This window comes from Macaca fascicularis, chromosome 3, assembly GCF_037993035.2.
Source record: "Macaca fascicularis isolate 582-1 chromosome 3, T2T-MFA8v1.1".
NCBI classification, from domain to species: domain Eukaryota; kingdom Metazoa; phylum Chordata; class Mammalia; order Primates; family Cercopithecidae; genus Macaca; species Macaca fascicularis.
Window position 1 is genome coordinate 133,193,481 of NC_088377.1, and position 15,494 is coordinate 133,208,974.

General features: G+C 34.7%; 1 protein-coding gene across 26 annotated transcripts in view; it reads right to left on the reverse strand.

Moving 5' to 3' along the window:
- The window catches only part of ADAM22 (ADAM metallopeptidase domain 22), a 245,780-nt gene that overhangs the window by 23,749 nt on the left and 206,537 nt on the right, over positions 1–15,494 (reverse strand). For 22 of the 26 annotated variants that reach the window (XM_045388728.3, XM_045388726.3, XM_045388727.3 and 19 more), the window contains 4 exons: positions 12,681–12,849; positions 9,643–9,757; positions 7,362–7,452; positions 4,031–4,048 (listed from right to left, as the gene is read on the reverse strand). In XM_045388728.3, the coding sequence (XP_045244663.1) occupies positions 4,031–4,048; positions 7,362–7,452; positions 9,643–9,757; positions 12,681–12,849 (393 nt within the window). The remainder of the gene's footprint in view (positions 1–4,030; positions 4,049–7,361; positions 7,453–9,642; positions 9,758–12,680; positions 12,850–15,494) is intronic. The other 4 variants (XM_065542383.2, XM_074035580.1, XM_074035579.1 and 1 more) reach the window with 1 other exon arrangement.

Sequence of the window (15,494 nt, forward strand, 5' to 3'; positions counted from 1 at the left end):
ATGTCAGTGATAGGTTATGAATTTCATTAAAGATCTCTTAAGAACAATGTTTTTGGGACGCCGAGGTGGGTGGATCACGAGGTCAGGATTCCGAGACCAGCCTGACCAACATGGTGAAACCCTGTCTCTACTAAAAATACAAAAAAATTAGCCAGGTGTGGTGGCGGGCGCTTGTAATCCCAGCTACTCAAGAGGCTGAGGCAGGAGAATAGCTTGAACCTGGGAGGCAGAGGTTTCAGTGAGCCGAGATCATGCCACTGAACCCCAGCTTGGGCGACAGAGAGACTCCACCTCAAAATAATAATAATAATAATAATAATAATAATAATAATGTTTAACATTTCCACTTCAGAAGACAACTCTTAATGTGTTCATAATTATAAATCATCTAGTTGTTATGTTAGCATTCTAAATTTAAACATTAAGTAAGACTGTTTCTTGATCACCCCAAAACCTTTAGGCAAACAGTCTTGCTATGAGAGAAGTCTAATCTTGCCAAAAAGCATCAATTGAATTATATTTATCTTAATAATTCTTATGTATACTTAAAATGTTGGAGGAAAAAACCATTTAACCAACTCTTAACTTTAGTGTTTAAGGAGGCATTTCTCCAATGCTTTGTTGGCATCTGGGCTGTCTCTTATTAAATTGTTACTTTACTGTTTTAAGAAATACTGTATAATGTGTACCAAGTAACACTGACAGATGCAGGAATATCACCAAAATAATAATAATATAAAAGCAAACTAAGAAAGGTTTGGAAAAAAGATGGGAAGTTCACAAGCAGAAAATAAAGTGGCTAAAATAGGTGAGAGAGAAAATAAATGGGGAAGGGGAGGGCATTCTGCTTAAAGTAAAACCATAGATCAAAAAGATATAACCTAATTATTTTTTATATTTCTCATCAATCATAATGGTGTGTGTTCATCTCAAAGGAAGAGAGTAAGATTTCAGCTAAATATGGATGTTTTATGTATCTAAGTTCAGTTAATGTTTCTTATTCTATTGCTATTTGCAAACTTATCCTAAAAACTAAAATTCACTTATAATTCTCACTACAAGTCATATAGCTTCTGAGTCCTAAAGCAATTGTGCTATAATATCAACAATAACATCAACTGAAAAAATTGGGGAAGTTTTCTTTCCTGAATATTTCAAATAAAAGGATAAATATAACCATCATTCTAATTACCTAATGTCTACGGCTATGGCTCCTTTGTTCCACAATTCTGCCCATCATAAGACACTGGCAGATTTAAACTGATGCTGTGCATATGTGGAGTTCTGCCTTCGCTATGCCCCAGAATGCAGCTTCCAGTTTCTTTTTATTACCAAGTTTGTGAACAAAAAGAAAAAAATGGGTCTGCTTCATATCTTTTTGTCAAACTTGCAAGGAAACATAGAATATAATCCTTCTCTGTACTGAAAACCTTCAGGACCCATTCTCAGGAGAGAAAATGTATCTGGTTATCAAATTCAGTCACCGAATTACTTGCCTGTCCTCTCCAGGAATTGGAAAGTTACGCCCAGTTTGGCACTTCTGAGCCATTATAACAGTATTAGGAATCTGACAACTGGCTATTATACTTATTATGTCTTGCATTTAGTGTCAAAGCAAAAGTTTACATTCACCAACATTTTCACCACCTCAACCAGTATGTGTGAGCCTCACTCATGTCAATGAATGCTGCCCTCCTCTTTGAGAAGAACTACATTCACCTCTTTCATTCAAAGATCAGAGAAACACAGTCTTCCAAGACCACATGCTAGTAACTTCCCGTCACCATAATGCTTTACAAATTACAAAGAACTTTACTTCATTTCAGAGTTGAGGAAAGTTTGATTTTCCAATACCACATACTAGTAGATTTCTGATTCCTTGTGGATTGGTCTCCCTACCATGGAACCTCAAAGAAAAACCTAATTTAAAAGCAATAACAATTCAAAATTCTTAATTTTACTTCCTGGTATATTTTGGACTTGGGAAGATATTTACTTTAATGTCTATTGATATTTTTATAAGATTGAACATTTTTTAATGCATGCTTTGGTCTGCTGGCCTTACCACTTCGTCTATAATCACTAGCATGTATTCTCGAAAAGGAAAATCATTTAGAAAACACTTATACATTCACAACTTCCTATCTAAAGTCTATTCTTTGCTATTTCTCCACTTCGAGACCTACTGTACAAACCTGATATTCATTAGTTATGGGCAAGGACAAAAAAGGGTTGTGTTGACATATATCAAAATATGTAAAATAAATATCCACTGAAGATATGACAACTCTCAAAATATGACTGACTAGATTCCAAAAGAGTAGCCAGATCAATGAAATGATGACTCAGTAACACCAGAAGACATGAAATTATATCAGGCACATAAAGGAGATTCTTCATGTGAAAATGTTCTTAACTATATCTCTCTACATATTGAGTTAGCACAAGAAATTTGTCCATACTTTTCAATATTAATCATTTTTCTAAAGTGTAGGCAATTCCCTTATTCTGGACAGAATCCCTAATAAGAACATATCTTAGACCACTGTGGTAGTTTTGCTTATGTTACGTATGAGACATTTCACTTTTGTTTTCATATATTCAGCAATATTAAATTACATTATAGCCTTAGTTCCTGTGGAAATGAAGCTGAATCATTAACTTTTTAATCTTATTTGCCTAATTCTATTTTCCACTAAAGAAACTCAGCAAACTTAGATTCCTAATGCGATCAGTCAACCTCTACTCAACAGAAAGCCTAAACGGCGGCTCCTGCTCTACTCAAGCGCTTTTGGACACAAGAGTTTAAAACATGTCACGAAGAAATCTGGTTGTTCTTAAATTGTAATTTTGTCCCAGTTTTACTTTTTCCAGTAATGATGAGTTAGTCACTCTAGGGAAAGGTCAATATTTTCTATTGTCTACACAAACTGACCAGGATTTCAAATGGTAACCCATGGGCACCATGTATTTATACAGATTCTACAGATACTTACGGTTAAAGCCTTATGGGAATTTTAATTTATTTAAAAAAGAGTAAAGTTAAATTTTTGATTTGTGAAAAAAAATGAAAGTTGTGATGGAGCATGACAAATTACCACATTTATACACCTTATTCATAACCTGTCACAAGCATGCAACTCAACAATGGAAAAGGTTAATACCATGAGTATAGAACGATATCATGTGTAAGACCTGGTCTAGGTTATCAGTTTCCAGGATAATATTTTAATATTTTATATCAATATCTAACAGCACTAGTAACTTTTTCATTGTGAAAAGTGAAGAGTGAATTTCAATATTATGTGCTAATTTAGATTCAGATAAAATAGGTAATTGTTATAGAAAAACATGAATGTTTTGTATCTGTTTTTATGCTGTTGGTTAAGCACAGATTTTTAAGGTTATGCTATAAGGGTGTCTTTCTCAAGAATATAGACTTTTTTATTATTCCAACTATGCAAATTCTTTCTTTAACTAAATGTGCAGTTACCTAATCAACACAAAAAAATTCCTTATGCAGAGATAAACAGGCTCAACAAATGCTAGAACATTCCCAACAGCAACACTGCCCAAATAAACTTTGTCACTTATGAATGGATATTATTAATATAAAAACAGTGACAAATTCCCTCAGAAAGTATTAGGCAATAAGAGTGTTACAAACATGAAGAAAAGCTAACATTAATGTAAACAAATGGGACACCTTACCATAGAGGAAGTATGTTTTGGATGGAAAAAATCAATTTCTATATATATTACTATTAAAAAATAAGCAAGACTCTCCACTAATTGTTGTATTGTTGGATAAAAGAACCATTAAAATTAAATGACAGATCTATTTTAAATTACTATATTTCATAGCACCATCATTAAAATTATCTCAAGATAATGAAAAATCAAGATTAGTGTATGATCATTATAGCATAAAAACAAAGTGAACTTAATTATAATTGCATGTATGAATTCCAGCAATGCTAATCTGAGTCAAACCTTTCAGTTTTATGTTCACATTATTTTTATTACATACCTCTGTTCTCGATAGTTTCTTTTCATGGACAAGAAGAGAAAGAGGAAGAAACACAGAGTTAGTTACCTCTGGACAGACATCAAGAGGGAGCTCTAAACATAAAAGCTCTAGCTTTCATTGAAAAGTCTTCACTAGAGGATTCTGAATTACAGAATTAAAATGGGAATGCACACACAAAAATGTCACTTCATCATTAGGAGAAGCGACAAAGAGTCAGTGATAATATTGTCAAACAACTGTCCATTTTTAAAAACATAAATATGCTGCAGTCATTAAAGAGTAACTGTTTTCTCAACATCAATCGCTGCTGTAAAGTAAATCTTATTTCAAATACAGGTCTTCAAACATACATTAACTTAAATAATGAAATTAATGAATCGTTACTTATATAAATAACTGTATTTTCACAGAAATAAAATTATAATTCATTCCTAATGGGATATAAACCCCAAACTATAGTTATTCCTAAGAATTTCAAATAGGGGAATATAAATGAATACCAGAATATTTTATTTCATCAGGTATGACAAATAGGAGTGAGTTAATTGATGACTGTTAAGGATCTCCTAAGTGATTACTACTTACTCGCTGAAGTTTCACATTGGAAATACTTGTTCAGTGTTTAGTCTCTGTGTTTATTTAACCATAAGCTAAAATCAACTTAAATGAGTTTCCAACTAAGTGGATCTTATTTAAAAATTGCTCTAAAGGGTGTGGTAGTACAGTACCAGTGACTTTTCAGGGGTTCATTGCTAACTTTCTATCTTGACATAATTGTTAGTATTTTGGAGACACGTTAGAAAGGTCATGCAACTGAGTAGTTTTGGGCTGCTTCCTCTAAGAACAAGGATAACGTTTTCACATGGATTTCATTGGTAACATCTTTACTTGCCAGTCTATTTCATCCACATTATACATATCATGTTTGATAACACACACACGACGGCAAAGGTGCCAATTCGTTATTATTTTTGATTCTGGAAACTATCAGATGGGTGAAAAATAAACCTGGTATCTTTCTATTCAACATGTTTTACTTTTTATTCCTTCAATCTGATTTCCTGAGCCATATGGCTCCAAATGAGCATTCTACTTTTTTTTCATTCCTGCTATTCTCCACCCCAAGGCTTGGAGAAGGGGTAGAAAGTTTAACTAGACAAACTAATGAGAAAATGAGTTCTCAGGTTCTAAAATCTGGTTTTAAATTTCAAATAGAATAAGTAAAACATCATATTCATGAATTTAATTCCTCTTTTAAAATATCTACATTCCCACTATATTCCTAAACATATTCTGAATAATTTTAGAAACATTAAAACTTTAGCTACTTGGACTAATTATTTATAAAGAGGATATATAAACTGTAATATACACAAGTTTTGTCTTTTTCCTTAAGCTAAAACCAACTTAAATGAGTTTCCAACTATGTGGATCTTATTAAAGTTGCAAAGTGCATATATGCAGGAATGAACAAATCTCAAAAGAATGCCATAAAAATAAGAAATCACATGCAGAAAAAGGTGATTTTCATTCTAATCAATAAAGGCAAATAGACATATAATTTAATAAGTAATATGAGTGTTTAGGTTTCTAAAAGGTAGGTTTTTCCAAGATTGTAAAAATGAAATATCCACTTCCACCACTAGGTGGCAGAAAATCACACACTACAGAATGAACAATTTTTTCTTTCCATTTTCACATAGCCAAATGAAAGCACTGAGCTACTTCAAAACAATAATGCTTGTGATGACAGTTGCTACTTAAATCGTGCATTAAGTTGGAGAAATAGTGTGATTCCAGCACACAGCTAATTTGCTTGTGGTGTGAGAAGAAATCAAATGATAAACAGAAAAGCCTTCCTATCAGATATATGATTTTGTAACTCCAAATGTTATGCTGAGGTGAAATATATCCAGTAACCTGCATACCAAAGAGGCCCATAGATTTTAAGCATCAGCTATGAACTTATTATTATCACCTAACACTGTCTTAAATTAACTGCACCAAAAGTAACATCTTTATACGGGTATATGGCAATTGCTTGTGAGGTCAAAACCATGAAAGAGTTTATTTAGCTGAAAAGGGAGATCAGTTAGTTTACTGCCAGGATAAGCTTTGTATGCTACAAGCATTAATAATACAAGAATTTGTGGAAGACCACACAGTACAGGGCTAGGTGCTCATTTAATCAGGAAAGAGCTTACTATTATGCTGTGCTCTCCTTCACTATGATATGCCATGTCAACCATATATGCCAAACTGTATTATGCTCTCCGAGCTACTCGTTAATATACAGTCTTCCACAAATGCCTGTAATATTAATGCTTGTAGCATACAAAGCTTATCCTGCCAGTCAACTAACTGCTCTCCCTTTTTAGCCAAAGAAACTCTTTCATGGTTTTGACCTCACAAGCAATTGCCACGTACACTATAAAGGTGTTTCCTTTGGTGCAACTGGTTTAAGACCTTGTTAAGTGATAATAATCATAGCAAACAATTACCTAGTGCTTACTGTGGGCCAGGCACTACTTTGAGTGTTTGACATATATTAACTCAAGGAACAAAGGTGAGTCCATCAAAAGGCGTGGGGCAAAAGTCTAAACTTTTGATTCTAATTCCCAAAACTTTGAGTTACCTAAGTTTGATCCATGAGGAAAAATGTGCTATGAAATGAGGTAATGCCCAGAATGCCTGGCACAAGCTGCAGGCCTTCCAAATGGAGAAAAGCCCCAGGCCTGTGGACTGGAACATCATCAAGGATCAGCAGAATATGATTTTAAGTTGAAATATTAAAGAAAATTTAAGGTTCATCACATTTAAGTTCTAACTTATTAAACTTAAATTAGCTATTTGAATACAAAGAAACTTTTCACATCATGGGATTAAAGCACTTAAAAAGGAAATTGAATATTCTGGTTTCTTTTCAGATTGTATAAATCATAAAAAGAAAATTGAACACATTAAATAGATAAAAAAAGTTTACAATGTTTGAAGGCATTTACTGAGCAAAATGTTTAAGGCTATCAAATTCTCTTCAAAAGTTACAAGTTAGAAGCTTTTAAAAATTTAGACTGACTTCAATTCACTTCAAGGATTTTAAAATAATACTCAGTCCTTTTACAATAGAAGGAACTTGTCTCAAAATCTAAAAAAATGATGTTATTATCACTTCTCACCATGCCAAGAATAAGCATTGACTGGCTGCTGAGCCAAGCTGATTTTCATTGCAAGTATATTCAACCAATGATACAAAACTTTCTAGATGTTTTCATGTAATCAAAATGTTTAGAAGTATATTTCGATAGTAACAAGACTGAGACATTTCACTTACTTATAACCCCACGCAGTTATTCCTAATATGAGGGCCAGCACTAAAATGGTGCCAGCAATTATGCCTATTATGATATTGGTGCCAGCAACACCTGAGAGGAAAAAAAAAGAAAGAAGGAAGATCAGTGGTATAAAATTCTTTCAGAAACTTTATTGCTCAGTTTTGTAATCATCACACTAACAAGACTGTTTGTTTTCAAAAATGGGTATTTTTCAAAGGAAAGAAAAAATCAACCAAAATTCAGCAATCTACATCAGTTCATTTAAAAATAATGTTTGGTATATGTCCTTTTTAATTCTTGTCCAAGTGCATTTTGCACAGTTGTATTTTCCAGAAACCATGATGTCATTAAACTAAAAGAGGGAAGAGTGATGACAGTTAGGGAGGAACAGGGAGAAAACCTGTGTTCCTTTTGATCCTTACCTCTTTCTCAGAAATTCTAGAAATGTTATTGTGCATATCACTCCACTTTGACAACTAATGAAGGTCCTTATTGCTCTTGGTTTTGTATGTGTGTTATATTTTGTTTCTCTCAAAGTGAATATAAGCTTCTTAAAGGAGAAAACATGTCCACAGACTTGTATGGTTACTGCCCAGGTAGTGTAGGTGATAAAAACACTGGACTTGTAATTCCCCGTCTGGGCAATGATGGCTATGGCATTCTAGAGAAGGAAAATCCAGAGGAACAAAAGAGTCGAGTGAGCTGGAGGACTGGAGCTGAAGTGGCAGGAGAGGGAGGCAGCACCACACTGGCAGAGAGACAGGCAGGCAGAATCCAGGGCAGGGTTGAAGCTCAGAACACAGTGATGGCATTGTTGTGCCAGTATCCATTGTCAGGCAGGCTGAGATATAATCTTTAAGGGGATCATCACAGCAGAATGGCACCATGAGTCAAAGGCTTGGTCAATAAGCTCAAATGAGGGCTCCAAGGCAGAAAAGGCTGATCTGAATGAGGCCTGGCTCTGACACCAGAAGGCCTGTTTTGCTGATAATGATTTATGCCACATGGTTAACTGCAGAGCTTTCATCCAGAGCAGCTTAGATCCATCCTTGTCTGCTCCACTCTTGAGGCATCCTTTTACACATCAAAGGTCAGGAGTCATGGGCTACTTGAGAAGACTTCAATTCTCCATGATAGGAGTGGCAGTCTCTCTGTCTAGGAGCCCTCAGAATTCATGTCAGACAGCAGGGCTAGGCCATCTGAGCAGACTAGTGGAGTCCAACCTGCCAGGTCCTCTGTGGGATGCACAGATGCAGATGCCAGAGGATTTCTTGGGTCACTAGAGTTTTCTTACTCCAAGACCTAGCATGTCTGTCTTCCCTTCCTTTTTTCCAGGGACTTAATAGGGATCAATAAACTTAGATGTTAGGCTTGTTTATTTCTAAGTAATGGTATGGCTTTTGACATGTCATTGAAATCCATGTGCCTAAATATTATTGCCTTTGAATTAATTACTGGAACAAACTCCACACTACCATTGCTAAGACTGGGGACTCTAAAATCTTAATCATCCTATGATTTTCTTTATAAAAGTCATATTAGCTAAAACTGTTTATATTATTAGAATGAACATACTCCTTTTTTCTCATCCTTTGAGAGTGAATGAACTTCAGGATTTGAGCATTATCTTGTATAAAAGAATACTCAATAATGAAATGATTAAATAGTTTAAAAGGGGACATTTGCCTCCAATGTATGAGTTCTTTCAACCATCTGCATTTGATTTCTATACCCCAGCTTGGGCCACCCTAGCTTTTAGGACTGCACCTGTTATTTCTTATCCATGTTCTTAAAGCCCCTCCAGGAACCTTGGCCAGGATTACCACCCGCAGCCAGTTCAGGCTACAGAACTGGGATTGAACAACAATGAGCTTCTATAATAAAGAACATTAAAATATTTTAAAACCAATTCTTTAATTGTTCCTTTTTATTCAGTTCAAAAATATAAAATGCTTCCTTTAATTGCACACAGTTAAGAGCTATGACTACTTTCTTCATTTGAAAGAAATGTTAGGGTTTACTGACAGCTTCAGACAAGTATAATACTCAAAAAATCTCAGAATGAAGCAGGACAAGATAAAGCTAAATCAAATAAACTAAGTTATACACAATATTACATATCATTACAATTTAATGGACATATTCAGTTTCATAAAATGGACCTCATTATTATGAGAATGTATTTCTGATTATCACAAAAATAACTCAAATAAAAGTTTTCAGAGAGCAGTTTTCTCTTTGTGTATAAAGAGTACATAATGTACCAAATTAAGTACTTACCATTGCCAGACAGAGTGATACCAGTCTTTGCATCATCATTGTGAGGGAAGTAAGTGTTGCAGTCAGAACCTATCCAGTGTCTGTTACACACACACTTCAGCTCATTACTGCAAACCTGAAATCCACAATCAAGTTAGAGTAAATGTCAACTCTCTGGTACAGAAGCATGAAAAATAAACACTAATTTCTTATTATTATATGCTTAGAATTTGGTAATTCTGAAAAATTATTAGTATGTTCTTCCTAATACTAATTATATTATTTCTTCCTCCAGTACTTCAAGCAAATGTTTCCTAGAGACCAACAACTGACCCAAAGGGAACGATGAATTTTAACAGAGAAATTCATCTACATCTATTAAAAAAAAACAAAGACATTGTTGTTTTGACTTTCATTAACTTAAATTTTATGAGGAAGATTTAAAAAGCTAAGTAGAAATAGAATCATCTGTCAATTATCTAATACAAAGGTTTCCTTCCTTCCTTAGTAAGGGTCTTTATGCAAAAATGTTATTCATTTCTTAGGAAGCAAAATGAAATAAAAGTCTGATGAAGAGAAGAGACCTATGTTTTGCAGTGGGCTGAGAAGAAAGTTTCACAAGGCTATAACCTTGGCACTTCAACCCATGCTGTAGATACTAGCGATGTCAGGGTCACGGGAACTAAGTACTCCCACGAATAGAGTATATAAAAAAGATTCACATAAAATTGATACCATTTTTTATATTATAGGGAAGTAATCTCTCTTCATTTGTCCACTCAGGAAACAGAATATACACCTAAATCTAATTCAAAACAACTCTGAATAGAGAAGCAGGAGAGAGTTAAGTTAGGTTGAAGATCAGCAAAGTTCCTCCTGAGACAGGTTTTTACTACAGGGGTTTCTGTCTTGTCTGATCTAATTTTCAGGAACACAACATACATCCACATCCATATATAACTATAACACAGCCTCAATAAGAGCTACACATTAACAAATATACAGAAAGAAAAAGGTTTAGGCTTAAAAGGCCTGGATTTGATTCACCATATCACTCCTGTCTTACTAAGGGACCTTAATCAAGTCTCCTGGCTTCTTCAAGCATCAGTTGCTATATCATATGTCAGGTATCAGTGATAAAGTGACAAGAACAGACAATGATGCAAGTGTACAGTAATCATAATAAATAGCATAGATTACATTTATTGAACACTTCCCATATCCCAGTCTTGTTTTAAGTGTTTTACAAGTTAACTCATTCTTTGCACAATTCTTTAAAGTGGGCACTATTATCTCCATTTTACAGAGGAAGAAATTGAGTCATAAAGGTTAAGAAATTTGCCCTATGTTACCCAGCTAGTAAAAAGCAGAGTTGGGATTCAAACCCAGGCTGTATGATTGCAAGCTCATGCTCTTAACCACATGATATATAGTACAAAAAGAATATTTATGGCCAGGCACGGTGGCTCACACCTGTAGTCCCAGCACTTTGGGAGGCTGAGGTGGACGGATCACGAGGTCAGGAGATCGAGACCATCCTGGCTAACACAGTGAAACCCCATCTCTACTAAAAATACAAAAAATTAGCCAGGTGTGGTGGCAGGTGCCTGTAGTCCCAGCTACTCAGGAGGCTGAGGCAGGAGAAGGGCGTGAACCTGGGAGATGGAACTTGCAGTGAGTGGAGATCGCACCACTGCACTCCAGTCTGGGTAACAGAGGGAGACTCCGTCTCAAAAAAAAAAAAAAAAGAATATTTACTTGAATTAATTTTTCGCATATTAATTTTTTGTCACAAATACAGAGTTGAGTTGCTGTAAGTTAAAATTATGCCAAATATAATTATGCATAATTATTGTGAATACATAATTATATTATGCATAATTGTTATAAATTATCTGGATGCTGATTTGCCATCTGATTTATTTGCACTGATTATTCTTTTACTAATTAATTAAACAAATGTTTACTAAGCACAACTATGTTTGGTCTCGTGTTTTGTTTCAGAACCTTAAGAAGGATAAGACATGGTTATTCATTAGCATGGATGATCAAGAAAAATTCCACTATTTTTTTCCTCTGATCTCCTAACATCCTCTTAAAGATTAAGAAAATAAGACTTGGAAGACTCCTTTATAGGAGCAGAGCTACTTAGTACGTGTCTGCTCTACTCTTATATGCCATGAGAATTCCTATGCTTTGGCAAGAAGTAACAATTAGTTACTTCCCTAAATAAATTCTTGGAATATCCCTGAGGATATGTATGAAATGACCAGGATTGAAGGCTTACAGTTCCAAAACAGGGATCCTTTATCTTAACTGAATACAACAGTTCAAGCAAAAAATCTGGAACAAAAATGAAAAGCATGCTATAGCACATGCTGAAAGAAATAGAACAAATTATTTTTTTTGGTAGTATAGGAATTCCTAATTGAAACTGACAAAACTTTATTCCCAGTAGAGGATGAATATTTAACCTGCAAACTTACCTGTACAAGATATACATTATCTGATATATAACTGAAAGAACAGAATTACAAGTCTTTCAAATGCCATTTTTGTCCTATTCATTTGTAAGAAACATTTCCCTAAGTTATTCTGTTTTTATTTCCAGGACTTATCCTCAGCTTGTACCTGCTGGTGTGGCTACAGCAGTTGATAGTCTGTTCAGATTTGTCAGTGCCCAGACCACATCGTTTTTAAATACTGTGGCCATCACATCCAATTTTTATTGTCTTTCTTAAAATCCCATCATAGTTTGTTAAAATGTATCTCCTAGTTCACTTGTAAAAAGTTGGCATTATATTATACAAGATCATAGTAACATAGAGAAGAAAGATGGAAGAATTTAGTTAGAAAGATTATTCTTTTCCTTATTCCCAGGCCTTCTCAGATTATACAACAGAAATATTCAAATAGCTATAATTGAATTAGTATTTACACAACTAGAAATATGAAAAATCATGTTTTCCATAATTAAGAAAAATAAATAGTTTAGGGTCCTATCTATTTCTGTGATATAAAAGAAATAAATAGACCCTGACAAGGTACTGGATACTTACTCCATTTCCTGAGCAAATAGTGCCTTCTTTACTGCTCAAGCAAGTACTAAAGTTGAAAGAAGCCACAGGAAGACACCTGTGTTCTAAGCACATCATTTGGGGACCACAAGGCGTCCCATCTTCCACATAGCCAAGATCTACATCTTCTTCAAGCTTAACATGCCCACCACTAAAACAAATTGAGAGCAAAAAATGTCTATTAATTCAAATTCATTTTGAAAACACACTCAAAAACTTAAAAGTGGGCAATATTGCTTCCTCTATCCTATTTATTACTCATTAAAGACCAGTGCATAAGCCAGTTCAAACTCAGAAAAAGCCATTGAATCTTTTGATCTAATTCCTTTTGGAGAAATTGATATAGTTTAGGATTTAAACATAATTACTGTAACTGGGGCCTGAATTGAAACAGGTTTATCATTTCACTTGGGCTACCAACCAAAAGGTAAGTAAGGCATTATTACTAGTATGTAATTTGATAAGTTGCTTGACCCAAAAAGATTGCGTATGTACCAATTACATTTGAGAATGACTAAACTTTTGTAGCATCACTATTCAATATAGCAAACCTGCATATATTATTTAGAAATGTTTTTTAAAACCATGGTAAGAATTGAAAATGTATATTCATAATTTATTCATATGGGGCCATGTCAATGCTACTATAAAAGCCCCCATTTTTGTCACTTTTATTTTATGTTCAGGGGTACATGTGCAGGATTGTAATATAGGTAAACTCATGTTATGAGGGTTTGCTGTGCAGAATATTTCATCATCCAGCTACTAAGCCTAGTACTCAATAGTTATTTTCTCTCATCCATTCCTTCCTCCTCATCACATCCCTCACAAATAGGTCCCAGTGTCTGTCGCTCCCCTCTTTGTTTCCATGCATTCTCATCATTTAGCTCCCACTTATAAGTGAGAATATGCGGTATTTGGTTTTCTGTTCCTGTGTTAGTTTACTAAGGATGATGGCCTCCAGCTCCATCCATGTCCTGTGAAGGACATGATCTTGTTCTTTTTTATGGCTGCGTGGTATTCCATGGTGTATATTTATGTTCCACATTTTCTTTATCCAGTCTGCCATTGACAGGCATTTAGGCTGATTCCACGTCTTTGACATTGTGAACAGTGCTGCAGTGAACATATGTATGCCTGTGTCTTTATGGTAGAATGATTTATATTCCTTTGGGTTTATACCCAGTAATAGGATTGCTGGGTCGAATGGTATTGGTTTTTAGGTCTTTGAAGAATTGTCACACTGCTTTCCACAATGATTAAACTAGTTTACACTCCCACCAAAGGTGTGTAAATGTTCCCCTTTGTCTGCAACCTCGCCAGCACGTTATTTTCTGACGTTTTAATAATAACCATTCTGACTGGTGTGAAATGGTATCTTATGGTGGTTTTTCTTTGAATTTCTCTAATGATCAGTGATACTGATCTTTTTTCATATGCTCTTTGAGCACATGTATGTCTTCTTTTGAAAAGGCCTGTTCATGTCCTTTGCCCACTTTTTAATGGAGTTGTTTTTTCTTGTAAATTTAATTTCCTTATAGATGCTGGATATTAGACCTTTGTCTAATGTACAGTTTACAAAAAAATTTTCCCATTCTGTAGGTTGTCTGTTTACTCTGTTGATAGTTACTTTTGCTGTGCAGAAGCACTTTAGTTTAATTAGATTCCATTTGTCAATTTTTGCTTGTTATGATTGCTTCTGGTGTCTTCGTAATGAAATATTTGACTATTCTCATGTCCAAAATAGTATTGCCTAGGTTGTTTTCCAGGGTTTTTATAGTTTTGAGTTTTATATTTAAGTCTTCAATCTTGAGTTGGTTTTCGTATATGGTGTAAGAAAGGGATCCAGTTTCAATCCTCTGCATATGGCTAGCCAGTTATCCCAGCACCATTTATTGAATAGGGGGTCATTTCCCCATTACTTGTTTTTGTCAGCTTCATCGAAGATCAGATAGTTGCAGGTGTGTGACTTTATTTCTGGGCTCTCTATTCTGTTCCATTGGTCTATGTATCTGTTTTTGTACCAGTACCATGCTGTTTTGGTTACTGTAGCACTGTACTATAGTTTCAGGTTAAGCAACGTGATACCCCTAGCTTTTTAGTTCCCTGTGAATTTTAAGTTTTTTCTAGTTCTGTGAAGAATGTCATTGATAGTTTGATAGCAACAGCATTTGATCTGTAAATTGCTTTGGAAGTATGGCCATTTGAATGATATTGATTCTTCTGATTCACGAGCATTGAATATTGTTCCATTTGTTTGTGGCATCTCCAATTTCTTTGAGCAGAGTTTTTAAATTCCCATTGCAGAGATTTTTCACCTCCCTGACTAGCTGTATTCCTGAGTACTTTATTATTTTTCTTGCAATTGTGAATGGAATTGCATTCCTGATTTTACCCTCAGCTTGGCTATTGTTGGTGCATGGGAATATCAGTGATTTTTGTATGCTGATTTTGTATCCTAAAACTTTGCTGAGGTTGTTTATCAGTTGGAAGAGCTTTTAGGTCGAGACTATGGGGTTTTCTAGATATAGGATCATGTCATCAGCAAAGAGCAATAGTTTGACTTTCTCTCTTCCTATTTGGATGTCCCTTATTTTTTGCTCTTGCCTAATTGCTCTGGCCAGGACTTCCAATACTATGTTGAATAGGAGTGGTGAGACAGGACATCTTTGTCCTGTATAAGTTTCCAAGGAGAATGCTTCTAGCTTTTGCCTATTCAGTATGATGTGGGCTGTGGGTTTGTCACAGATGCCTCTTATTTTGAGGTATGTTCCTTTAATACCTAGTTTATTAAAA